We start from the raw sequence: 26,991 nt of genomic DNA, 5'->3' as shown, positions 1-26,991 counted from the left end.
AGGGAAAAGCCTATGAATAGATTCCTAGCATGTGTGGGGCAGTTTGTGTGTGAAACAGATGTGAGATACACCTGCTGGGAGGTGGGTGCCTCTGAAGTTCTGGAAGCAGACGCACCTCGCTGAGCTTCCGTGATTCCTGCTTGTTGGTGGGACTAGTAGGCAGGAGGGTGGTTTTTCTCTCCACCCTTAGGTCAGTCCTCACACCAGGCACAACGAGATTGGAAGGTCGGCTTGCTTTCTTTGTAAGGGACGAATTGACAAAGATTTCATTAGGTGGTGCTGCTTGGAAAGAAAGAGTTAAAACCGCCACAGTCGTGGCCCCTGGGGATCATTCTAACCACCAAATGCTCTCCAAAAACATAATTGATGCAGTTCCAGTGATACATTTCAATACGACTAAAGTATAAGGCTGGTGGTCAAAATCCTGGTGGTTAACTAATTTCCTCACTTACGACAGCCGTGGAAAGAAGTTAAAAGAATTAATGAGCCTCCAGAAACTCCTGGTCTCAAAATAAATAGTACCAACATCATTATTCTGGGTAAGGAGGTTTTTGCGAATCTGAATTAGTGATTATAAATGTGCCAGAAGGCTAAGGGTGCCTGATGAGGAAATGCTGCTTGATTTTTAACAGGTGTAGTTCAGTTTTAATTATTGAGGACAACATTCTACTAACTGGAGAGCACCTGCACCCTAAAAACAACGTGGGGAACCTTTAGCAGAATACCTTTAACCTGTTCCCGTGGAGGCACAGATGACCAAAAGTTTTTTTGTTGTTTCATGTTTGAGCCGTTTCTGGAGCGAAAGAGTGGGAATTTGAGTGCATGGGAACAAAAATCTAAAGTATATTTTGCTCTAGGGACGCCTGGCTGGCTCAGTCGGCAGAGTGTGCAACTCTCAGTCTTGGTGTTGTGGGTTCGAGCCCCACATTGAATGTAGAGATGACTTAAAAAATAAAATCTTAAAAAACTTATATTTTGCTATTAAAAAAAAAAAAGGCAAGGAGGGGAGAGAACTGTACCTTTGGAACATGGTGTGCTGGCCGGAGGTGATGCGGGCACATTTCTGGCCTCGCTGGACTTTCTCTGGAGAAGAGTCCATGGCAATGCCTGAGCCCCCTGGGCTGTGGGGGGTTGGGGGGGGGGGTTGGTGGGGGGATCACCCCATCAAACGCAAAGATGGTCAATCTGGATTTAGTAAGGAGTTTTCACAACAGTTGTGGCACTGGACGTTGATTTGGGGGATACTGGTTCTCTCAGAAATTCCATGGACTCAACCCAGGTCCCCAGGTCACGAAGTCCTTGGTGGTCACAGAGGCCGGCATGCCCCAACCTCCCATTGGTCCAAGCTCTCCGGCTGGTGCAGGCGTCTTCCTTCAGGGCTCGAACAGGGTAGAGGCAGGAGCATGGGGTTACCCCCAGGTTTGCAAACACTGTCTACAGACACTTTGAAAGAATTCTGCTTCTCCAGCGTTCACCCCGAGGGAACCCGTGTATACAATGCACTCCCCCTAAAGCAGAGACCTTACTGACACATGGACAGCCCCATGTCCAAACGCCCCTCTCCTCTGACTCCTATCCCTTTGCCACTTTAGTTAACGAAGAAGCAAAGCGTCAAGTTTTCCAAGATGTATTTTTCCAGAAAGCAAGACCTGAAAGTTTCCGCAAACAAATGTGTGTTATTTCTGTGATTTTTTTTTTTTTTCTTCATAAATCTCCTTCTATAAACCATGGTGACTCTGTCTAGCTCAACTGTCTGTCTAGTTCTTTCTACCTGTTTATGGATCCGGCACCTTGGCCCTCACCCATGGCGTTCCAGCTTGTTCTGAAGTGGTCTGCCTATGTGGCCAGGGAAGGGAGAAGGGAACACAAAAAGCCAAAACAAAATCAAAGAGAATTATGAAATGGGACAGGAAGCTCATTTTAATTAAAATGACCAGTAGAGCTCTTTGGTATGGCTCAGTCTTGTTTACCAAAGAACTCATGCTGAGCCTTCCTTAGGTGATTAAGAGTCATATTGTTTTTCTTAGTATGTGGGCAAAGGCTGGTTGGATGTTATTATTTATGGTGGTAGAGGTCGATTTGAAGCATAACTGTATCTCCCTAATTGTGCTTATGCCCGGGCTTTTTCATCAGTCTTGACGGTGGGCAAGTTGTTTAAGCTCTTCGTGTTTAAGGCCACCTGTCCTTAAAATGACAAGTTTGGACAGATGATCTTGAACGTCTAACCCTCTCCCAACTGTGATTTAGTAGCATAACCATCAACCATTTTTTATCATCAACAATAGCACAGATTTTTTTTTTTTTTTTTTTTTAAGAAAGAGGTTACCTTTAAGGCTAGATGTTTCATAGGGCTCTGAACAATAATTACAATTTAATGCAGAAAAGCCACAGCACCGGGGTAATTAAGAGACCACCTCAGTTCCCAAGTCGTGCCCAGGTAATGACTGAAACATAGAGGGGAAGAGTATTCTTAAAAATTGCATTTCATGCCACCTAGTAACTGTAAGAACCAAGAGAGATCACAGGACAAAGCCCTCCCTCAACCTGGCCGTGAAACTGGCACAAGAGCATTGGCTTCAGGCATCTGGAGGTTGGAACTCCCATGGAGCCCCTGAACAGAGTGAAGCATGACACAGTTTGGACTGTCCATTTCCTAGTCTATTTCAACGTTTTTTTATTTTTTTATTTTTGGGACAGAGAGAGACAGAGCATGAACGGGGAAGGGGCAGAGAGAGAGGGAGACACACAGAATCGGAAACAGGCTCCAGGCTCCGAGCCATCAGCCCAGAGCCTGACGCGGGGCTCGAACTCACGGACCGCGAGATCGTGACCTGGCTGAAGTCGGACGCTTAACCGACGGCGCCACCCAGGCGTCCCATTTCCTAGTCTATTTCAGATCCAAGAAAAGACAGGGTAAAACCTCTTTTCTTACAATCACAATGAAAACCTGATGGTTTTGATGGGTGGGTTAATTAGATTTACATTTTCTGGGTTACTTAGAAGTCACGTTAGAGACCTTTGCTTAAATGGTATGCTTAATCCCAAAATCTGTTTATTTGGAAAAATCACTACCCTTGTCCTTAGTAATATATTTATACTTTGTTGAGCTCTTTCTCAGCCAAGACAGTTCAGCTTTAATCCCAGAGCAGGCAGTCTGTGATGAGGAAGCCAGGTGTATGTTGCCATCAGCCAACATGCGCTGACCGCTCCCATGTGTCCTGACCGTGCAAGGTGCCCCCCACTGTCTGCCATGGCGCTGGGTCCCCTGCGCAGCCCAAACAGGGGAGCGCTGTTGTTTTACCCCTTTTCCAGATGAGGCTGGTCATGTGACTCCTCGGTGGCAGGGCTGACATTTGGACCCAAGTGGTTTTCTTCCACGGTTGATGCTCTGACTTAACTTTCTTCAGATGTGGTTCCATGTTTTTGTAAGAAACACTGGTGGTAAATTAGAAATCTGGAAATAGTGCTGGCATCCCAGGAACATGTGAGGATCCGTTGGCCCAAAGGTGTTCTGTTGAGAGCAAAGCTGGGCATCTGATGCTGCTGTTCCCACTTCCCTGACCTGTATGGGATTTTTACAAATTGTGCTGAAATACACGTAAGGTAAAACTTGTTATTTATTTTTCATCACCCTAAACAGAAACTCTGTATCCGTTAAGAGGCAGTTCTCCATTTCTCTAATCTTTCTGTCTGAATTTGCCTGTTACAGGTAATGCAGGTAAGTGGAATCATAGGCTATTTGTCCTTCTATCTGTTGTGTGTAACTGTCCTTCTGTGTGTGGTAGCAACAATCAGACCTTGATTCCTTTTTCACGGCTGGATAATACTCCATTATATGGATGAGACCCCAGTTTGTTTATCTGTTCATCTGTTGACAGGCACTGGGGACGTTTCCACCTCTTGACTCTTGCGGTTGGTGTAGCTGTGTGAACGTGGGTGTGCACGTACCTGTTCGAGTCCTTGCTTTCAGTTCCTTTGGTATCTACGTAGCAATGCTATGCTGGGTCATCTGGTGATTCTTCATTGAGCTTTTTTGAGGAAGGTCGTGAGATTTTTAAAGAGTTTATTTCAAAAGGCAGCAAGTGCCCTGCTGGCAGTCTTGGCCCGCCCTCCCACTTCCACTCGCTTTTCTTGCCTTGTATAATTCTCTTCCCACTTCTCCGGGAGATCCATGCTTTGTGTAGTGAGCTGAGAGGAAGAGTTTCTGCAGTTGTGTCCTAGAGGATCAGAGCTCGCCTCGCCCTGCTCTCTGGACACCTCCTGAGAAGCAGACTTGGGCAACTTAAGCATTAATCGGGCTTTTGCCTCCACATCTGCCTGGTGATAAGCACCAGGGAGTGCCACAGCCCTTGACACATGTACTCAGTTTGTGCACACCTCCAGAGACATGGTTTCGAGATCCCAGGAGCCTGTCGAAGATGGGGGTCTGGCCTGGGACAGCAAGACTTCATGCATCATAATGCCACCTGGTTGATGTTGAGCTGTAGATCATGGGCTGTGTTTATGAAGGCCAGCGGTCCAAGGGATTGCTGCCTTTTTCCATAAATTGCACCCTGATACCGGTGGAAGGAAGTGTCGGGAGTATTTGCCGTCACACGGACACAGTATTCTTTGACTTGGCACGGAGCAAAACTTTCTATCTAGCTTCTGGATGTTTATTCTGCTTGTTATTGAACACCTAGGTATTTGGAAATGTCCAGATTTTTTTTTTTTTTTTTTGGTTTCACTGTGGAAACCAAACATCCAGGTGACAGCCTGGGTCTTTGACCTTTCACCTTTCACTTAGGTGTTTTGGTATCATACAAACTAAATCTACATTCCCAGTTGTCTCCTGAAGGTAGCTGGGTGTTTAACATGCACCTCGCGAGATTTAGGTCGCAGAGGAATTCTGAAAAAAAACCCGTCTGGCCCCCCTCTTCGTCGTCTTTGTGACGACGGTGTGGAATGTTCGTGGAATCCACTTTTTGTGTTAGGAGGGAAAGAGTTGAGGCCATGACCTTCAGTCTGCTTTGTTTCAGTATTGCAATGTTGTTTTTTAAAAGCCTTCAGCGAACATCGTCTTGAAGCCTCACGCTGTCTAATTTTGTTCATTGGCAGATGAAAACTAATGATGAATTTTCTACAGGGGTTTGGCCACGGGCAGGGTGAGAAGGAAGGATGGCACGGGTGTCATTGGGTGCAGGACGTCTCTGCGCCCCCAGCTCTCGCCCTCAGGCTGCCAGCAAATTCCAGATGCGGTGGTTCTGCAGCAGGGGACGCCGGCGGAGAGGTTTTATTTGACTTTTTGGTCAAATGTGTGCGATTCCTGTTTGAATTTGAAAGGGTGAAAATAGGAAACAAGCAAACAACATGCACAATCACACCACGAAATTATATAAAATGTACTGCTGATAATTTAGTACATTTCCTTGCCGACTTTAGCTTTCCTTCTGACTATACAGTCAGGCTTATAGATTCAGGGCTATAGGCATCTGTGGTGTGTGTGTGTGTGTGTGTGTGTGTGTGTGTGTGTGTGTGTTTATACAGTGGCATCCTGAATACACATTTTTATCCAACCTCTTTTTTTTTCATTTATCAATAACTATTTAAAAAGATTGTTTTTAATGCTGATGTGTTTTTGAGAGAGAGAGGAGAGAGAGAGGGACAGAGCACATGTGGGGGAGGGGCAGAGAGAAATGGAGACACAGAATCCGAAGCAGGTTTCAGGCTCTGAGCGGTCAGCATAGAGCCTGACGCGGGGCTTGAACTTCACAAGCCACGTGAGAACATGACCTGAGCCCAAGTCGGACGCTTAACCAACTGAGCCACCCAGGCGCCCCTCATTTATCGGTAACTATAAATAACAGCTTACCAGGTCTGAACTTACGAATACCTCCTCCTTTTTAATGACTGTGTGCTATTTTGTTGGAATGAATTAAGTCCTGTAGGATGAGCTATGTGTTGTTAATGGCCCTCTTCCTGATGGATTCGGTTTTGCTGTCACAAGCAGTGCTCGAAGCAGTCATCTTGTTCATGTGCCTTGAAGTAATCCTCCTGGTTCTCTGTGTAGCCTAGATTTCTAGAAGTGGAATTAACTGGGTTAAAAAAAAATGTGTTGCTAATTTTAACAGGCCCTGCGAAATTATTTTACAGAAAGGTTTTTTCCTACCTTATGTTCCTATTCTCAATTGGAGTCTCTGTTTCCTTACACTCTTAAGTACTCAATGGCATGGATCTTCCTAATTTTTGTTAATCAGCCGGTGAATAACAGCATCTCATTATTGTTTTAATTTGCATTTCCCTGATTGTTAATGAGGTTAAGCATCTTTTCATATGTTTATTGGGTATTTACATTCTCTCTTCTGCCAGTGCAAAGATGTGACTCTGACCTAACTGGCGGAGGAATTGTAGCACTTAAAAAGATGAGGAATTAAAAAAACACACACACACACAACAACAACAACAACAACAACAACAACAACAACAACAACAACAAAACCACACTGAAAAGGACATCTTACATTTTTGTTGGAAGGGTAGTGTCTGTAGGTTTACACTGAATCGTGGTTTGGAAACGGAGTGTTCAGAAAAGAGACACAAGAAGTCTTTGTGCCTTTGTTTCCTCATCTTGATAGAGTTGCTGTCTGTACTCTCCTGGCTTGTCATTAAGCGACCACTAATTAATGGTAGGATATCCCCTGCAAAAGCGTCAAGCCTTCCCACCGTTGGCAGCTTCTAAGGGCGTCCCTTTGGAAAATGCCACAGCTCATAACATTTGGGATTGGTCGTTATGTCCAGGAATCAAATACTAGGGCAATGGTGTAAGAAAACAAATATTAACAGCACTGCATGGGGCGATATTGATTGAGTACCAAGGTCTCCAAAGGGGCAGAAACCCCTTGTTTGGTAACTGTGTTTCCCATCGAGAAAGCATTCGATAAATGGTAACTTATTAATAATTGTAGTGCATCTCCAGGAAGTAAATATTCAGGGAGCACACGCTCTTGAAGGAGGCTCTCCCGTGGAATGCCGTGGCCCCAACGAGAGACTGGAGCTGCCCTAGGGTTACCAACGGCAGCGGTATGCTGAGCTGCGTATGCCAAGATTTAATGTCTTGGGCAGAAGCAGATGATGCCCTCCCCGTGCAGTTCACGTTCAGCCCCATTTGGACTGCGCCCCGTGCCAAATCTGGATCCAGGCGCGAGAAAGACATTGACAGTTTGGATGGGGTCCAGAGACAGGCACTAGTCGTGATTAAGGGCTTATGGGCATGACATTTGAGCGGGGGCTCAAAGAACTGAATATTTACAGCAGGGCTAAATGCTGGATTACGTGGCTTGGTGACGTTAGGGCCTCTGGCTTCATCCCTAAGTTACCCTCTGTGTGATTAGCTCTTTCAGAGTCCAGGAAAGTCCCGCTTCTGATAGCCCCTGCACGCTTGGGGGGAGGGCGGGTCTCTGTATGGGCCCACCTGCCTCAAGTTGAATCAAGGAGTTTGTTAGCACCCAGCTCCAGGGTAGCACCCGGAGGGGGCGGGGAGATTTGGGTAGAGAAGTCTCACTGCCCTGGGACATTTAGCAACCGCCCCCGCTCCTTCACAACATTCCTTCTATCGGCTGTGCACCTAAGGTGCTTACCCCTCCTTAGCAGGACCCTGGCCTCTTGTTTGGCTCTCCGACAAGTGTGTGGCCCAGCCAGGAGCAGGAAGCGGGGCTTCTCCCAAGCAGAGTACAGATTTCTCTCCATTGTGGGGTCTGATGCCCGCAGCGTCCTCTTACCGCCGGACATTTCACCTGTGACAGCGAGAAGGACGGTCCCCCCGCCAGCTCCACGACATTAAGACCGGGACAGTCTTGATGGTGATACAGGGGGGAGCTGGTGGGCTGCCGCAGCTGGAGCAAAGGGACCGTCTGCCCAGAGGTCACTCTTCAGCGCTTGTGCTTGGTGAGGAGGAGTCCAGCCCTCACCCCCGTGATCCTGCATAAGACCGCCCGTGATGGGCAGTGGTCTCGTTTGTGACCTCTGCATCGGTGGCTGCTCTTGCGGTGCTGGCCTGCACAGAGCTGAACCTCTGACATGACGCGCCTCGAGTCGTAACAGGCTCTGATAACCCCTTACCCCTGTTGGCGCCGCTTTTCAAAGCAGACAGCTGCTCTGCCCTCCCGCTTTTGTAATGGAGCATTCATGAGATGATCTTTATTCTCTGGTTCCTTGACTCACTCATGTGCTTGCAGAGGCTCGGCTGGTATTAGCAGTTTTTATGTGATTAAGGCAGAAAACACTTGCAGCGCTCAGGGAATCATGCAGAAGGTCAGTTGGAATTCCTGAAATCATAGTTAAGACCACGAGGGCCCTGGCTTTTTTTTTTTTTTTTTTTTTTTTTCTTTCTTTCCCCCTTCTCCATTTCTCTAGAGTACCTCGTCCAAAATGCCTTTAAAACATGATTTGGATTTGGGGGAAAACCTTAAAGCCTTAAACCTGCAAGGTGAAATCTGCATTTTGGCTCTTTGCAAGGAAGAGTCACGCTCGCTTGAAAGTTTGAGTCTATTAAAATATTTTAAAAGCCAGGTGCGAATGTTGGAGTCTAGTCTGTTTGCATGTTGACAGAACGGTGGGTGGGAATCACAATAACTTATTTTCACACGTGCCGCTTATCTCTCTGAAAAGTCTCAAGGAGTTTGTAAGCAGACGGATATACAACTTAGGTTTCCTAAGGATTCATTGCTCCCATATTTGGCATTCTGAGTATATCTCTCGGGAACATGTAGCATCTGTTTAGGCATTGCCAGAGATGGGAGGGGCAGGCCTGTGTTCCCAGTTGAAACTTCTTGAGACTTCCAGACAGCATCTGGGGGTGATGGGGGAAGAAATGGCAGGTTTTCAGACTGGAAGGCTCCAGGAGCAGTACAGTACCTAGCTTGTGGGCTCCTTGGGAGAATCACATTAGCTGAGGCCAAACAGAATATGCACAGTAATCCTGGCATACAGCAGGTGCTCATTGGTGCTGGCTCTAAGTGGTTCCTTGGCGCTGTGGGGCCTGAGGCTTCCTAGTGGATGAGCGACCTTTCGGCTCCCCTGCTCTGGGGCACTGATACCGTTGCAGGCCAATGGTCTGGCCATTTGGCAGCTCCTGGAGGAACCCATCCTTCATCGACAGACTCACTCCATACACGTGCATATCTGAGCATGTCAGTATCCCCCTTGCTCGACATTCACATGACGATAATGATTGTTTTCGTTTGGCTCCATTCTGTGTGCTTAGTACGAGGGAAATGGACAATTCAGGTGATTCTTCTCTCCTCCAACTTCTCTTTATTTATTTATTTATTTTTTATTTATTTATTTATTTTTTTAACGTTTATTTATTTTTGAGACAGAGAGAGACAGAGCATGAACGGGGGAGGGTCAGAGAGAGGGAGACACAGAATCCGAAACAGGCTCCAGGCTCTGAGCTGTGAGCACAGAGCCCGATGCGGGGCTCGAACTCACGGACCGCGAGATCATGACCTGAGCCGAAGTCGGCCGCTTAACCGACTGAGCCACCCAGGCGCCCCTCCAACTTCTCTTTAAATCAAGATGGCAGAGTACCTGGTAATTTATGCTAAGATTGTTAAATAACCACCTTTCCTTTGATCTTTTCAGGTACGGAACCAGCACTGGAGTCTTATTATGGAGAGCGTGGTCCCCTCTGACAAAGGCAATTATACCTGTGTGGTGGAGAACGAGTATGGCTCTATCAATCACACGTACCACCTTGATGTTGTTGGTGAGTTTGCTTCTCCCCGAGGGGCAGCCGTACGCCCGCCTGCTACAGCTTGACCCGTTTAACCCCGCGAAAGTGAGTCTGGTTTCTCCCATGGTTTAAGGAGAGAAACCTTTGGTTCGTTTTCCTTCTTTCTGAACGTAAGCTGTTGTTTGAGAAGGATCCTTCCATCATTTGACGATGTTCCTGTTTCCCGATTAGCCATGTTTTACGTATTTTGTGTGATCCTCTTGGTTCCCTAGCACCGTTCTGGGTGAAATGGATGTGGTGTGAAATGTGTTGACACTCTGAAAGCCGGCATTACTCTTAAGAACGTTCGTGTGTTCAGGGAAAGGGTTCAGATACGCGCTAGGAGAACTTGGTTTTTAAAAGGGAGGCAGCATTATCCAAAGAAGGGCAATTGGGCAATGCTGGCTAAAGAGTAAAGGAAAAGGTATTGTGATGACTGAACTTCTAGCTGGCTGGAGGAAGGATAGTGTCCAGGGGCCCTTTGCTTCCATCAGAAGAAAGTCATTCAGTGCTCTACTGTGGGTTCAGCTCCCCTGGAAAGGGAACTGTGTATATGGGCTTGTAAATTCCTTTTTATCTAAGTGCTCAGATAGGTAGGCTACTTTAATTAGATATCTTAAGATCAATAGGCTGTTGTCCTGGAATTCAGATGTCTTCCTATCTTGCCCTTTATGATGGGTTTTGTTGTAACTGATAAAGGAAGGGTGTTTCTCTGTCTTGTTGGAGGACTGGAGGTACCTAGGATGTGTCTCCTCATTGCAGGGATGGTGGGCTAAGATCTCTTCTTTGGCACGATCCATCTTTGCTCTGCCTTGTCCTCCACCCTGACTCACGGCATCACCACCTGACCTGGCTGGGGGTTAGCTAACCGGTTTGCCCTTCTCCACTTGCAGATTGCCAGCTCCCAAGGCCTCCAGTCCAAGCTCGCCTCGATTGATTTTTGCCTTAACGTGACCCTTTGTTTCTCCAGACACCTGCCCCGCCACCGTGCCTATGAACAAAGGCTTTCCTCCATCATTTTCTATGCATGTGTCCCTAGTATTATTTCATATGTGGGCATTTCTTCTCCTTCAGTAAACTATAAACTCTTTGAAGAGAGGCCCCACAGATACCTGAATTGCCCAAAGAACCATTAAGAAACCTTCCAAAAGCTTGACTAACCAAATTTCATAGATTTTGGCTAATGGAAGTTTTAGGTTAACTGAAAATTAAACAGAAGCCATTTTTAGATTAAATTAAATCCAGAAGGAACTCCCCCTAGGAAAGCATGAGATCGTCTTTATTTCCACGTGTACGTAAGGATTCAGTGAAAAAAGTTCTTGTCCTTCAGAAGCCTTACTGTGAAATTAGGTTGCTTTCACATAATGTTGCTCCTGTGGGCATTCATAAAAGACTGAGTTTCCAGAACCCTCTTTTCTCACAGAGATACTCGTGGAAGGTTTCTTAGTGGGAGTTACTACGTACAGATATTTTACAAATCAAACACAAAGAAGTAACGCTCAAATATGGGACGAAAATGGTGAACATTTATTTTGGCATCGATGTGCCATAAATCTGTTGGTTAAGCACACAACGTGGAATTCACATTGGGCCTCACATCTCCTGAATTTGACACGAAAGTGTTTCTATTTAAGGAAAGAAGGTTCGGGGGCTAAAAGTTCTCAATGTGTAATTTTGAAACAAGCAGTTTATTGTGCGAATAAAATAATTGTGCTGTAGCAATCCGCGGGGCTCATGGCTGTGTAGGCCTACAGATTGTTCGTTGGGATCGGTCGGGGACCATTCCAGGAATCCCCAGTCAGCTTGGCCACCCCAGCCACGGGCTCTGGCTCCTAGCAGGTTTTAGGTTGAGTTGTTATGTAAAACATTCAAAAGCCCCCCCCCCCCACCTCTCCTTTGAGCTTTCTGGCAGCTCATCTCTGTGAAGCCCTGAAATCTCTCTTGCAGTTTTAGGGTTGGATTTGAACTGGGCTGCTGAATAATGGAATTGTGCTGTCTAATGTTAATCCCCTGGCAGTCAGTCTTGTTGAAAAGAGCGTATGATTCAGTGGTGTGATGTAGAGAGGAGCATAGAGCGTATGGAGTAATGAATGCAGAGAAAGGCCCGATTATGTCACAAATTTGGGAGATTGCCCAGCCAAACGTGGGCCAATAATGACACAATGCTGGTTGGGAATATCCATTAAAGCTCAACCCCTAATAATTTTCCAAGCCTTGAACCTTCTTTATAAATAGAAGCCAAAAGTCAGTGGAGTATAAGACATTTTCAGGAAAGACGGAGGTGTGAAATACTCTCATCTTTGCTCAAAACCCCAGTAATTGCTTTGAGAAGCACTCATAAAATAAGAAGTGAGTCAGCTCGAGAGTCTCATGTAGACTTACAAGGTTGGCAGGCGGTCGTTCTGAACGTCTCCTCGAGTGGCGACAAATGGGAATTCAGGCCCGAACAAGGAGTTTCTGGTGGCCCCGCGGCCCAAGTGCAGGATTCCACCCCGTGATCACTGCTTCTCGGCCACGTCCGCGTCTCCCGGAAAAACCGGAGCCTCTTTCCCAGCGAAAGTCAAGTCCTGTTCTCGTTCACATTCTCCGAGGGTTTACTTTTGTTGCTATGCTACATAGGGTTGCGGTTCAGATGTTACGAAGCATCAAAATGGGTGAGATCTTTTTACTGAAATCCTTCCTTGGAACGGCATTCCCCATAAGGACTTCCACGTAAAAGCCGTGTAATTTCAGTGACATTCTTGTGTTTTCGGGCACGAAGCGGCCAGCCATTGTCGTGTGTGAGGGAAGGGTTCTCGTTTACGGGCGCTCTTTCGGGAGCCTTGCTTGATCCTCGCTAAAATTGACACCATTATTTTTCAGCCATTTACTTGCAGGGGAAAATTAGCGTGAAGCACCGCTTCTGGATAATTGTGCCGATAGTAAAACAGGCCCTCCTCAGAGAGCCGGCGGTCTTGGCCATCGCTCCTCGGAGGATGCTGCAGTCCTGGATTCTTGCGGGCCCTCTGTCCCCAGGAAGCTGTGGCCTTGGACTCATCCTGAACCTTTGGTTTCAGCGGGGTTGGGTCCTACTGGAGACTGTGCGGGGGCGGGGGGGGGGGGGATCTGTTTCACGCCTCTCCCCGGTTTCTGGTGGCCGTCAGCAGCTCTCCGCTTGTGACTTGTCATTCCGGCGTCTGCCTCTGCCTTCCGTGGCCTTCCTCTCTGTGGCTCACAGGTGTCACCTGTCACTGGATTTCAGGCCTTGCCCTTGGAACAGGGTAGTGTCATCTCAGGATCCCTCAGTTAATTACAAGGACCTTGTTTCCAAGTAGGGTCACAGTCACAGGCTCCAGGGGTTAGGACACGGACTCCTCTTTTTGGAGGGGTGGGGGTGGGGCATAGTTCAACCCACGACAGTGGTTATGAGGCATCAGTTGGGTTAACAGATGAAAACACCAAATTGGCATCCTGGGGCCAACAACAAATAACAAATGCTGGTTTTCTCCCCTCAAACCGGGACTCTTTGGAGGGTTAGAGGGCATTTTGGGGGCATCTGGTGACTCAGTCGGTTGAGCGTCTGACTTCAGCTCAGGCTGTGATCTCACAGCTCATGAGTTCGAGCCCCGCATCCGGCTCTCTGCTGTCAGGGCAGAGCCTGCTTGGGATTCTCTGTTCCCCCTCTCTCTGCACTTCCCTCTCTGTCTTTCAAAATTAACTTTAAAAAAAGGGCATTTTTAATAGGTTTAATTAGACCCCATCAGACCTTCTGGTAAATAAACTGAATGCCGTGCTGGGACCAACAGGTGGGGCCCCTGCTGGGTTACGCCTTTGGTCAACGTGGTCGTCAGGCTGTCCCAGGACTGATCAGGATGCAGAGGAAGATCGTGGTGTTTGAGAGCCCCGGGTTCTTCAAGCTGGCCTCTGCCTTCACCTGTCAGCCCTCTTACAGTTGAGGAACATCAAGTTGGGGAGTGTGGGGGGGTGGTGAGGCATTTATTTGCCGAGAACTGAACCCTAGATCTGGGGTCTCCATCCGGTGTCCTCAAAGCCTAGGTTAATGCTCCAAGCACTGCACATGGAGGTCTCTGTTTTTGGTGTCCTGTGGTGTGGACCAGCAGGGACCACTGCAAGACTCTGAAAAGGTACTGCTGTTATCCCCACCCCACGTTCAGCTCTGTTGCAAAATAACAGAGAGAGAGAGAGAGAGAGAGAGAGAGAGATGAAGGTATTGAACGGACGAGTTGCTCGTCCTTCCTCAGACACCCTTTGGCTTTGAGTTACGAACTTTTTCTCCCTTTGGGTGTCCCAGTTCTGCAATCCCAGAGACCGTAAGTTTTGAGCTTTTCACCTGGCGTTGGGCATTTGGCGGGCAGAGGTTGGAAACAGTGAGTGCCTCTGGATGTGCTGATTACCCTCTATCTGACTTTCCAGAGATTTCTCCTCCTCTAGGACAAGAGCATTATAAGCACTAGACAGTGTCTCAGTAGACAGTTGGGAGCCAGTCAGCGGCCAAGCACCGCTCTGGCTGGGTGGAGGGTCACTGAGGCCACCTCACCAGCCCTGACTTGCTCAGCGGGAGACCAGAAGGCTGCTGTCGACTAGTCCGTGACATAAATCTGCTGTAACTGGGCTCTGGGCATGATGGGACGGGACCTGAAAGCCGAAGGAATCTGTCCCGGTGCTAACCTCCCCCCTCCGGTGTGTATTCGGGAGGAATGAAGAGTCTGTTATTCCAGGCACTGACTGATAAGCCTGGCTCTGAGGCTGACACCTGGCACTCTGAGCCTTTGGCGGCCCATCCCCAGTGGGAGAAGGAGAAATTGCGTAAATTGTTTACTGCTTGGGGCAGCCTCTGTCCTGGGAAGACAAAGCCTCCAGTGTGATCCCTGAGCAGAAGAAGGGCGACCGAGGCAGGTTCGAGTCCCTCAGGGGACCCTTACACTTGTCCGGGATGAACTGTGGAATCTTTCTCGGGTTGGGAACAAAGTAGCGTGTACGTAAATGAAATGGTGGCCTCGTGGATTAACTGGTTGGTGTTCTTACCGAAACTGTCAAAATTAGGATCGTTCCTGCTCACTTGCTCCTGACAGAAGACCACACTCTGTCCGTATTTTCTGCCACACCGTGGCTCCTAGACGAAAGCTTTTGTTTCTCTGTTTGATGAGGGGTGACCCTAGGTGGCATTAACCACACAAAACAACGCACCCAGAGATTTGAGCGCCTTGAACGCCGGGCTGTCACTTTCTGAGTTGCCACGTGTGTGCATTTCCCTGGCGTCCACCGGCCTCAGTCCCACAGAGCCCCTGGGGGTTCTGAACTTGAAGCATCTTGACCTAGACGCTTCCTGGCCAGGCCTCATTTGATTTTCCGTATTCATCTTGCCGCCAACCGGTTCTTTCCTTTTCTTGCTCTGGGTTTAAGACGCGGTGTCTACCCTGACTTTGGTCCTGCGTGCCAGCCCTAGAGTTGTGAAATCTCGCCGGAGGGGGATAGAAAGCCCCCTGTTGACAGGGGGCTGGGGTGCCATGCTAGGTAATACATCACAGCGAGCGCTGTACTTATAAGTAGGCTTGTTTCGTTAATGTAGAGTCATGGAGCCCAGCAGGTTGAGTAGGAAGCATAGTCCTTTTGCCGCATTTCCTTCTCTTCTTCCTGCCCGTTGCCACTCAGCCCTCATGACGCTCCAGCCCTTGCCGGACGCACCTCGGCGGGGAATGACACGGTGGAGACGTTCACATTCGTTTCCAGCTTCGGTAGCTCTATGGCGTCAGAAGTCCAGGAGCCTCTGAGCCTCAGTTCCATTGTCTGTAAAGTGGGGGTGGAAACCTAGCCCCCCTGGAGGGGGATGAGCTAGTAGGGGGCAGTGCTTTATTTTTTTAATTTTTTTTATGTCTATTTACTTTGTGGCGGGGGGGAGAGCACAGCGCGAGTGGGGTGGTGCAGAGAGAAAGGAGAGAGAATCCCAGGCAGGCTCCCCACTGTCAGCGCAGAGTTGAGTGGGGCTCAACTCCAGAAACTGTGAGATCATGACCTGAGCTGAGCTCAAGAGTCAGAAGCTTCACCTAACGAACCACCCAGGCGCCCCGGGGCAGTGCTTTTAAATAACAGGACCATAGGATTTGACTCTTAGTCACTATCATGAGGTGGTCCACACCTCCTCTTGGATCTCTGGGCCGAGACAGGTGTATTCAGTGCAGCCCTGGTTGAAGGAGTGGTCCCTCCTCCCCTCTCCTTTCCTCCAGGGCGGAGATTTCAAAACTTCTTTTGAGCTACTGTTCGATGAGCTTTTGGTTACTTCGGAGCAGCTGTTTATACCCGCTTCACAACCGGGATTTCAGGGGGCAAAAGCTGGTCGGCGGGCAGCTGCCTCACTCCCAACGTACCGGCCAGCAAATAAGTGCGTTCCTGCCGCACCACTACCGGGAAGAAGTTGCTCGTCCTAGGCACCGTGGGCGGTGATGCCAGTGTTTTCGCCATGCTCTTCGCAAGCCATCAGTTGCCCTCTGCCCCGTAGTTGAGGAAGGAGGCCTTGTGGATTGCTTTCGGTTCTGGCAGGGGTCCCGGCTGAGGTGGCTGGGGGAGAAGGTTAATATTTGATCTCCTGCCTCATCTTTGGCGTTGGGTCTATGGTGTGGGCAAAGAGGATGTGAAAGCGTTACAGACAAGTTACTGTCTTACAGAGTTTTGTAAGAAGAGGGATCTCTCGACCGTACCCGGAGGGAAGTGTAGGGCAGGGCAGGGCGTGGGGAGAAAGCTGCTGCTGTCCCAGCGTCAGCGAGGAGTCCCGGCCCGAAGACGTAAGTCCACGGATGCCAGTCACGGTGCCCAGTATGAGCTCGAACTGTGCCACCAGTGTGTGCCGAATTAGAATGACAGAAAAACGGCTTCTCGAGTTACTTAACATTTGGAGTTTGTGGTTCTTTTTTTTTTTTTTTTCAACGTTTTTTTTTTTTTTTTTTTTTTTTTTTTTATTTATTTTTTTGGGACAGAGAGAGACAGAGCATGAACGGGGGAGGGGCAGAGAGAGAGGGAGACACAGAATCGGAAACAGGCTCCAGGCTCCGAGCCATCAGAGCCCCAGAGCCTGACGCGGGGCTCGAACTCATGGACCGTGAGATCGTGACCTGGCTGAAGTCGGACGCTTAACCGACTGCGCCATCCAGGCGCCCCGGTTCTTTTTTTTTTTAATTTTTTTTGTTCAACGTTTTTTTATTTATTTTTGGGACAGAGAGAGACAGAGCATGAACGGGGGAGGGGCAGAGAGAGAGGGAGACACAGAATCGGAAACAGGCTCCAGGCTCCAGGCTCCGAGCCATCAGCCCAGAGCCTGACGCGGGGCTCGAACTCACGGACCGCGAGATCGTGACCTGGCTGAAGTCGGACGTTTAACCGACTGCGCCACCCAGGCGCCCCTGGAGTTTGTGGTTCTTGACACGGCAGGTTCTTTTCTTTTTTAATTTTAATTTTGAAAATTTATTTTGAAAGAGAAAGAGAGGGAGGGGCGGAGAGAGAGAATCCCAAGCAGGCTCCGTGCTGTCGGCGCAGATCCGGACGCAGGGCGCGATCTCCCGAACCGCCAGATCGTGACCTGAGCCGAAATCGAGAGTTGGACGCTTGACCGACGGAGCCACCCAGGCGCCCCAACGCAGCAAGTTCTGAAGCAAGACCTCTTCAGGGTTTCTCTCCAAACTCCGTACGGCCTCCATTTCCAGTCACCTTTTTAAACCGGGAGACCCCCGTTGGGAAGTATTACAGTCAACTCTCATTAAAATGTAAATCTGGCAATGCCATCAGATTCCTTCCTGTTTTAAATGCTGCCTCCACCAGAGTGCCTCTCTGGACTCCTCCTCCTTGAGGAGAGCCCACTGCTGTGTGTGCTGAGTTTGTGTTTGGTGTGTTTTCACAGTCAGGGGCGGGCAGGGCAGAAATGACCCCGTGTCGTAAGAAGAAGGGGCTCCCAACCTAGAGGGCAGGCTCCATTGGGACAGGCGGCTTCCAGAGCTCCTGTCGCATCTTTCCACCATTAGTGACCTCAAACGCAGGTGGGAGGTGGGGAAGAGATGGCTGGGTGGGGGGGGGGGGGGTATTGGTGTTGTGAGGGGGAAGATTTCCTGCTTCTCCTTCTGAGAAGAGAGAGGTTGAGGAGGCGAGAACCTCACTGGTTTGAGCAGAGCCCTCTAGATTGGTTAATCCTGTCTGGGAAAGCAGCCTGTGGCTGGCCTTCGGGGTGACAGTCAGTTGACTGTCACAGCACAGAAGACCCCAGAGTGCCACAGTGAGATGGTTGGTATCCATGGAGATGCCTGGATCTTGATAGAAACACTTTTTCTTTCTTTCTCGCAGAGCCTCCTCCTTCTAGGGTTCTCTCACCCATACTTCTGTCCCAAAGAAGTATGCAAATCAATGAGCCACATTGTGCCCCGGACATATTTCCCCTCAAAAAGAAAAAGTGGTATTTCGCTAGACGGGCATCGGATGTTATTCTGGAAGGTTCATTGGGCAGTTGTGCTTTCTTTGAAAAAGGAAGGCCTTCCTCATTTTATTGGGTTCAGTCTACACTCTGGACCGGGGCAGAAAAGTCAAGGATTTAGTCCTTTACATTATACCTTCTGGCCAACAGGATGTATGACACTGTCCCCGAACGTTTGGTAGGGAGGGTTGCAGGCTGCCTTGGGGCATCTCATCTGGCTCAGAAAGTGAGAAGTGGAGCCTTCCATGAGCTCGGTGACCATTTGGAAGCGTCTCTTTTGGTGATGCTTCCGGCAAGGAGTATCCAGAATCCCTTCTATTTTCGGTGTCTGAGTTTGCCTCTGAGAAGACCAATGAGGTTTCTTCATTTCGTGTACTTTGTACCAAAGGGAGGCATTTCTTGTTTGCTCAGATGGGCTGAAAGCTTTTACTTCTGTTTGAACCACCCCAGGAGCAAAATAAAACATGTAAGACGTAAGCGTGGTAGAGTTTTCTTGACTTCTTCTAGAATTAAGGCCTTTTGAATGAGGAAAGTTGATGAAGCCTGCGAACGTTAGTTTTGTAGACATCTTCTCGTGTCTGTACATATCGATTATTTCATTATCGTTAGTGACCCGTATGCTCTTCTGTCTTGGATAGAGTGTAATTTACTTAATCATTTCCCCCCTGGGTGGAGACTTAGGCTGTGTTCCCGTTACAGAAGAGGCCACCGTGACAAGCTTTGCACACATCCATTTGTTGGCCACCCGGGTGACCATTTTTCTGGGACAGATTTCCAGAGGTAGACTAACCGGGCCCTCTTTGGTGTCGACAAAAGTATCTTCAACATAAAAAGCTTCACTGTGAGCGCTGCTGTATTTGGGGGACTCCCCGGTGATTTGATTTTTAGCTTCTTTGCAAACCGTTTGAGAGAAGATACTCTGATTTTGGGAGTTCAGCAAAAGGTAGGTTTAATTCCGGGACTTTGAAAAAACATCTCCGTCATACTCTTCCCAGGGAGGAAACCCAGCTATGCAGACTCCGGCTGATAATCTTGGCATTCCTGAAAGATGTCGCAGCCCCCTGCCCCCCATGGCTCGTGGCGTGGTGCTGAGGCTCTGTGATGTGGCTCCCAGCGTGACCGCGCTCAGCTGTGTTTACCCCAGCGCCACTGGAGCGAGCCTGGGGAGACTGACGTCTGAGTTTTGCATCAGCGTGAAAACCAAGCGCGAGATGGGGAGGGACCTTGTGCGGAGTCCTTTGTGTCAGGGCAGAGAAAAGCTGTCAGTAAACGGGACAAGATAAATACACTTAACTAATTGAGAAGATAGGTTTTCCGCGACCCTAGAAACCGATCTTGTTCACTCTGTGATCACGTCACCTTTGCCGCTTCTCTCTTTTTTAAAAAAAAATTGTGGCAAGGCATGCATAACAACGAAATGGACCATTTTAGCCACTTTTGAAGGTACAGTCGAGTGGCATTAAATACAGTCACGTGGTTACACAATCTTCACCACCGTCTAATCCCCAGAATTCTTCATCATCCCAGAGCCACGTCTCCTTTTAACTAAAGAAAAGGCATTTTTGAATTTTTTTTAGTTTATTTATTTTGAGGGAGAGAGAGCAGGGGAGGGGCAGAGAGAGAGGGAGAGAGAGAGAATCCCTAGCAGGCGGTGCAGAGCCTGATGCGGGACTCAAACTCACGAACCGCGAGGTAAGGACCTGAGTCGAAATCGAGAGTCGGACGCTTAACCGACTTGAGTCGCCCAGGAAGGCCGCTTTTGAATCTAACTTTGACATAACTTTATGGTCACCTGAGCGTCTACCGTTCCGGTTTCACTCTGGAAGGCACAGAGCTCAGGGTAACATTTGGGGTGTAAATGACACACAGCCCTCCTCCTGTAATTTGCCCAAGAAGACCTAAATTGACACCCAGCTGGTAGAAGCCACTCAGCCCCCAGCCACATAATACCGTCTGTGACATTAATTAGGGAAGGCGCTTTGCCTCCACCTGCTTTGGTCTTCCCAGGCCGCCCAGCCTCGGCCAGAACTTCACTCCGCTGTCCACCTCATCGAGCAAGCACAAAGGAATTAGTGGTGTTTTGCTTCTAGCATTTCACGTGGTGCGGCCCCCAGAAGTCACCGAGGGACTTCGGCGCTGGAGGGGAGACACTCGGGCTTTCCCCGGACGAGCTTGGTCTGCAGACTTTGGTGTCTCTGTAGGAGAAATGCGTATGTTTTGGAGGAAGCCAGATCCCCACCCAGCCCAGTTCTGCGAGACTTCCAGAATCAGGCAAGAGGCAAATGAGGCTAAGCTAAGCTGAGGACAGAGAAAGAGCGACAAACTGGTGACCTCCTACAAACGTGCACTTTTTTTTTTTTTTTTTCTTTTTTAAAAAGTTATTCTGGGTGCTCCGTCTCCCAGGCCACTCCTGTGTTCTGGAAGGTGACGGAATAGCTACAGGTACTTGGACTGTTTCTAAAAGTGTGCTCCTTCCTTCCTGTTGCCTTCCCTCCAAACCTGGCCTTTTCCTCCTGATCGGTTTTAGTCCTGACCTCCCTCTGTGCTGATTTTGAGAGGCTGGAGAAAAGTTCGGGGACACAAAACTCGGAACCCTACTAGATCTGTCCCGTCTGGGATGAGTACATCAGGTAGAGTCTTGACAAGGCAACGCGCTCCTTCTGCTAATTGTAATTAGCACGAGGTCTTTAGCAGGCTAATGGGCGCCTCAGACTTCAGAGGGCTTTGATCACCTCATGCCAACTGGTTTAGTGTGCTTTTATGCAACAAAAGCGACCACTGCCTACCCTTCAGAGAATAAGCGAGGCTGGGCTTTAGGAAAAGCATTCTCTGGTGTTTTCACTTGTCCTCCAAGTTGTAGAACGTTCTTTCCCCATCCAGACCCCTTGGAGTGGCTAAGAAACTGCCATTTTAGACGAAGGGTAGCTACGTTTTGATTTCAATTTTAAGACGGAGCAGGCAAGGTTCTCCACACTCTGCGAGTGAGTGGGTGCCCCAGAGCAGGAGACGTGCTATTTCCAGCTCAATACGGGGCACTCCGTGTGATTTGAGCCTCTTGGCATTTTGCTGCCGAGAGAGCAGCTTCGAAACGGTTCTTTGTGGCAAGCGCGGCTGCACTTTTGGGGAGAAATGCTCAGGAGACCAATGTGTGCTGGGAAACCAGCAGCTCTGGGCTTGATTAATTTATAGGTGTAATTTAAGAACCTGGTCTCCTTCTGATCCCCGGGATGCGTATTTACTGAGCCTGTAGACATGCTCGCTGGACGTTTTTTATGGCCTTTGCTATGTCAGAGCAAAAGTTGTAGATCTCTTACGAGCCAACATATTATTATGTCCAGAGGAGGGACTGGCATGTTATAAAGTTTCAGTGGTCAATTAACAAAGATTTATTCTTTGTCACTCAGGTATTTTTCTCTCTTTCGCCGTAATTACCTCGTGGAGCGAAGCAGGCTGTTTTTCCGCCTGCTCTTTCTGGTTGTGGCTCCGAGCTTTGGAGCAGGACTTGAGAAGGTCAGTCTCGAAGTGGAGACTCCTAGCCTCTGGACCTTCTGCTTTGGGAAAGTGGACTCACTCGGAGCTCTTGACATGGGGGGGGGGGGGGGTGGTGAGCGAAAACGCGGGGGAGAGAATGTGTTTTTTAAAGCGCATCAGCTTGTGTTTACTACGCACTGATTTGATGGGACCTCGTTCCAATAGTGCAGCCAGCTGCCTTCTCGGCACCCTGTGGGGTGCTTTCCATCCTGTCTCAAGTCGGAATTCACGCAGGGGCCTTAGAGTTGCTCTTTGGAAGGTTCTCAACCCCGTTCCAGGTCCGGGCACTGTCTTTCTGCAACCTGCTCAACTCAGAATGGATATTTTTTAAAAAACCTCCATAAGGGCACAGGGGTGAGCTGCTCATCAGCTTCTCTGTTTTCGATATATTTATTTCACTGCCCCTGCAAAGAGAGAAAAAAAAAGAATCTGTTTTATATAAGATCAGAGAGTTAAACATGCTGTAAGAGAACCTTGCCCAAAACTGTAAATCCTTCCTGGTGGAGAAGCTGTGATTTTTGTTATCATGTAGAAGAACAAGAGATGGGCCAGGGGCGCCTGGGTGGCTCAGGGGGTTGAGCGTCCGACTTCGGCTCAGGTCGTGATCTCACGGTTCGTGGGTTCGAGCCCCGTGTCGGGCTCTGTGCTGACAGCTCGGAGCCTGGAGCCCGCTTCGGATTCTGTGTCTCCCTCTCTCTTTTCCCCTCCCCTGCTCGTGCACTGTCTGTATTTCTCAAAAATAAGTAAACATTAAAAAATATAATCAAACAGATGGGCCAGCTCTGAGTTTTATTCTCTAATCCAGAGATAATTCATTGACTTATTTATTATTTTTTTTTTTTACATTGGCTTGTTGTGCAAAGCGCTGGGAACCTGAGGAGTTTGCTCTGCCCAGGGCCTGGTGAGGTTGGGGGAGAGAGCACTGGCTGTGGAGGGTCCTTAAGCCACCATCACTGTCCTGTTCCTGTGGTATTTCCCAGGTGCCCACTGGGGCCTGGCCACGGAGGTCTCACCTCTGCCAGAGCCACTGCCTGTGTCCCGCTCTCACCCCAGGGTGAGAACTCCTGTTCTGATTTCTGTCCTCCCCCCTGCTGCCGACCACCGCTCGGACGGGTCTGACAGACACCAGGGAAGAGTGATGGCTGCAGGATCCGAGATGAGGCTTACCATGCTTTGCAGATGCTGGCATCCCGGGACCTTTTCCAAGATGTTTGGGGCCTGCTCTCTGACTTGTTTAAGGGCAGAGAATAAGGTTGCAAAGGAAATCAAAGCCTGATGTGGAGAAACGAAACATGAGGCCTACTGACTTTTTAAAAACATTTTAAATAACATTCTCTAAGGTTTCATTTTATACCGAAGGCAGCTGTAATAAGTTTTGGAAGACGGTGTAAGGTTTCGATTACAGAGCGATCCCGCTTGCCGGTTTTTGTACCCAAAGTGAGAAAGGGGCGGAGGGAGCCGGCGGGGTGGGGTGGGGGGTGGGGGGTGGAGTGGTTAAGGGGTTATTTTGTATAAGGTGAGAAAATTCGAGAGGATAAATTCGAGACTGCAAGCCGGCAACTTTGGAGTGTTGTAATTTGCAAATGCAATAACATTAAGCCATTGCAGAGGCTTTTTTTTTTTTTTTTTGGTGAAAATAGTCAAGATAGCAATGGAATAACTTAATAACTGGAACGCAGCGGCACGTCGACCGCAAGTAAAACAAGGCTGCAGGTCTGTAGTGGGCCCTGCCAGTGTTGCCCCAGTGACTACATTCCCTGCTGAAGGCTGGCGCGGGCCAGAGATGCCGGGCGGTCTGAAAGCAACCATTGTTCACAGGACATCATTATTTGGTATTACGTGCACAATGTTTGCTTGTGAAACGATTTATTAGAAACAAGTATGTTTAAGACGGAGAACTTGGTTTGAAATTCAGCTGATCTGGCTCATGACATTTAAGATTTTACAGTACCTTTGTTTCCGAGAATAAATATTTCGGTCCACTGTAAATATTTATCTTGAAAACACACAAGCACATGTACACAAAACTGGAACGCCGAGCCAGAGCATGAATTGATACCTAAAAGTCACTTCTCTCTGGGAACGAGGAAACCTCCTCAACATTCGGTATGTAGAAAAGGAGCGTATTTCGTGAGCTGGGCTGGCAGCATCCGGCCCGGAGGACAGATCCCCTCCCGCTTCGTCTCTTGGGAGGAGGCCTGGCCAGGACAGTGCATGTGTGGACTTCACTCTGTTCTTCTCACGTGGATGGGGCTAGCCGGGATTTAAACCAGACCTGTCCCTGCCAGCTGCAAGCCGGGTCCCCGTGGCATCCAGCTGGCCGCCAGACCTGACCGGGAGGCTTGCTGTGGCCCATTCCTGGGATGATATATCAGCCGAAGAGGGAGGGTTTCTGGTGATTGAAGGGATCCCAGCTTTGAGATTTTCTGCCCACAAAACTAGGACTTCTGGGTTCTTTGCGTAGCCTACAGGGTAATGTCAGGCAAATGAATGACTTCTTTGGAGGCTCTGCAATCCTTATCTTTTTAATGTGAAAACGTAGGTGTCTGTGAAGTGATGGGAGACTCTGGAATGAAATGTGCTAAGAGTAACCCACTAGCATTTTTTCTTTCTCTATTCTTTTTTTTTTTCTTACGTTTTTAAAGACCAACAGGCTTGTGCAGTAAAATCAATTTGCACATGGTCTGGCTCGTGTCCAACAAATTCCACTAAATGATATTTTCATCTGAAAGGCCCAAATATAGAAGCACTTAGATTATCTATCATTCTAACTTGCTATTTCCAGCCCAGTGCACAGGGATACCCAGGTGCAGGGTGGAGGCATCCTTGGTGTGGCGGGTCGGCTGGGATCTCCTTATTTCCCTTGGCCATTTTTTAAGCTGGGGTTCAACGCGGTGGTATCTGCGGTGTGGACAGAGATAAGGAGGCTGACTCACACGTGCATGTACACGGGGACGGGGTAATACGTTTGTGGGTCGACGGATGGGGGGGAATGTTGATACGTGTGGCTCTTGCCCAAACTGCCACGTAGGAGGATTCCAGCCGCTTTGTGATCCTAGGGCCTTTGTGGACAGGATCACACAGCAGGCTGGTCTGTTATTACCAGATTCTTGGGGACTCTTGTGTACGAAGTCTCATGAACCTTGACACGGTTGCCTCTGCGGGACTTCTGCACAGACCACCTCTAAGCCGGAGAGGAACTTTGCCAGGTGTAAGACGAGGGATGTCTTTTGTTGAGAACTCTTTTCCTAGAGAGAGAGGCAAGGCACGTGAGGGTGGCAAGCATACCCTCGATGGGGCTGTCTCGAACGTGGCCTAGCACATCACAAGGATTGGGGAACTGATGTCTGTCTGTTTCTTTGGGTGCCGCGTCTGAATAAAGGATGTCTACTTGTGAGGTGTCTCAGCGGCTCAGTCGGTTACGCGTCCGACTTCGGCTCACGTCGTGATCTCGCGTTCCGTCCGTGAGTTTCGAGCCCCGCGTTGGGCTCTGTGCTGACAGCTCAGAGCCTGGAGCCCGCTTCGGATTCTGTCTCTTTCTCTCTCTCTCTCTCTCTGCCCCTCCCCCACGTATGGGTGAATAAAGAGTAAAATGGAGTAAATCCGTTGAAAAGAGATGAATCGGTTGTTCATTCAGGAGTTCATGACTTGGAGCTTGAGCGTTCAGTTTTTCTTTGCAAAACAAGAAATGAAGTCTTCTCAGAGCATCTTAGAGACGTTTCAGGAGCTACCGTGTCTGGGAGCCATTTGGGTGTTCAGGGCGCCTCTGTCTTGTCCCTTGCCTGCGACGTGAAGCTTATGGTCAACGTGAGTCTCCGATACGATCCCAAGTGGGACCCACGAAGGGGCCCCCGTTCCCCTGCCGTTGTCTTTCGATTGTCAGAACCTTCTCCCTTGTTGGGTAGGTGGCCACGGACAACCAATAACTTGAGATACAAGCAGTTCTTCTCTCTGTTTTCTAAATAAGTATTCTTTTTACAAGGGTCGTGCTCCAGCAGGCTCCTTTGAAGTCGTTTTTGTTATGCATTGGGCCGCGGTGTTATTTCAAAGGAGTCAGCCAGCAGACTTGAGGCCTTTTTGGCTTGCGTTCACGAACAGCCTTCTGGACAACACAACTCATTTATCCGTCTTCCCCCACCTCCCCCTGCCCCGTCCCCGCTCCCCCTTCCCTCCCTCTCTCCCTCAGAGCGATCACCACACCGGCCCATCCTCCAGGCTGGACTGCCTGCCAATGCCTCCACCGTGGTCGGAGGCGACGTGGAGTTTGTCTGCAAAGTTTACAGCGATGCCCAGCCCCACATTCAGTGGATCAAACACGTGGAAAAGAACGGCAGCAAATACGGACCCGATGGGCTACCCTACCTCAAGGTTCTGAAGGTGAGGACTTTCTGAATCTGAAGGGACTCCACTCCGGGGGTCTCCGTCGTGGACTCGGGGACAGGTTCTTTGATTTCCTGTTGGTGTGAGAAAACGATGCTCTTATTGGACCGGTCAGGAGAGAGTGTGTTTCGGGAATGAGCAGATTATTAGACTTGCTAGTAAAATTGCAGAAGGGACCCCACGGGGTGCTGGCAGGGCTATTCTAGTTGGAGTCAGAATAATTCATCTATTTATCAGCCCTGAGATCTCAGACGAGACGTTTAGGCTCGGCCGCACATCCATAAAAGCGGGGATTGTGCTGCTAGGTCCCCGACAGGGTGGTTGTGCAGGGTCCACGCCATGGCGTGCACGGAACGAGCTTTGTAACCTCTAGGCATTGTACCAGTGTGCATCGTTAACACCGATGTCGTTCCCTCTTAACACGACGTTAGGGTCCGGTGGTAGTAGCCATCTTTTAGAAACCATTTACATTTTGCTTTCAAAAGAAAATTCCTTCCCCTTTGAAATCCATCCAAATGTGGTTTAGACACTAACCTTCAGAAAGTGTTTTTGCATTAGTGAGCTGCTGAACAAGGAAACTTTCTCCTTGTGTTTGTTAATTTGGTTCCTTGCAAGTCCCCGTGTTAATGGCATCAGCCTCTTTATTTTTTAGATCTGTCTTACTCTGCAGGATGGTGATAGCCAGCGGCAGCTAAGTCTGTACACCCTCTTCTCAGCCACTGCCTACCGTGTCTCCCGCATTTGGGTGCCCATAAGAGAACGTCCTTAAAAAGAACAGTCTTCCAGTAGAACCATAGGTAGCTCCACTAAGACCTCCCAACCAGTGAGAATACCCGTGCTCAAAAGAACTAGAAAACGACCAACCCGGAACTACCGG

At 48.9% G+C, this 26,991-nt stretch overlaps 1 protein-coding gene across 10 annotated transcripts in view; it reads left to right on the top strand.

The window, feature by feature from the left end:
• FGFR2 (fibroblast growth factor receptor 2) overlaps positions 1-26,991 on the top strand; it is a 105,958-nt gene that overhangs the window by 39,845 nt on the left and 39,122 nt on the right. For all 10 annotated transcript variants that reach the window (XM_058697967.1, XM_058697966.1, XM_058697965.1 and 7 more), the window contains 2 exons: positions 9,622-9,745; positions 25,921-26,111. In XM_058697967.1, coding sequence (XP_058553950.1) covers positions 9,622-9,745; positions 25,921-26,111 — 315 coding nt within the window. The remainder of the gene's footprint in view (positions 1-9,621; positions 9,746-25,920; positions 26,112-26,991) is intronic.

This window comes from Neofelis nebulosa, chromosome 13 (assembly GCF_028018385.1).
Source record: "Neofelis nebulosa isolate mNeoNeb1 chromosome 13, mNeoNeb1.pri, whole genome shotgun sequence".
Classification (NCBI taxonomy): Eukaryota; Metazoa; Chordata; class Mammalia; order Carnivora; family Felidae; genus Neofelis; species Neofelis nebulosa.
Note: the sequence above shows the minus strand (reverse complement) of the source record. Positions and strands in the feature narration are given on the sequence as shown.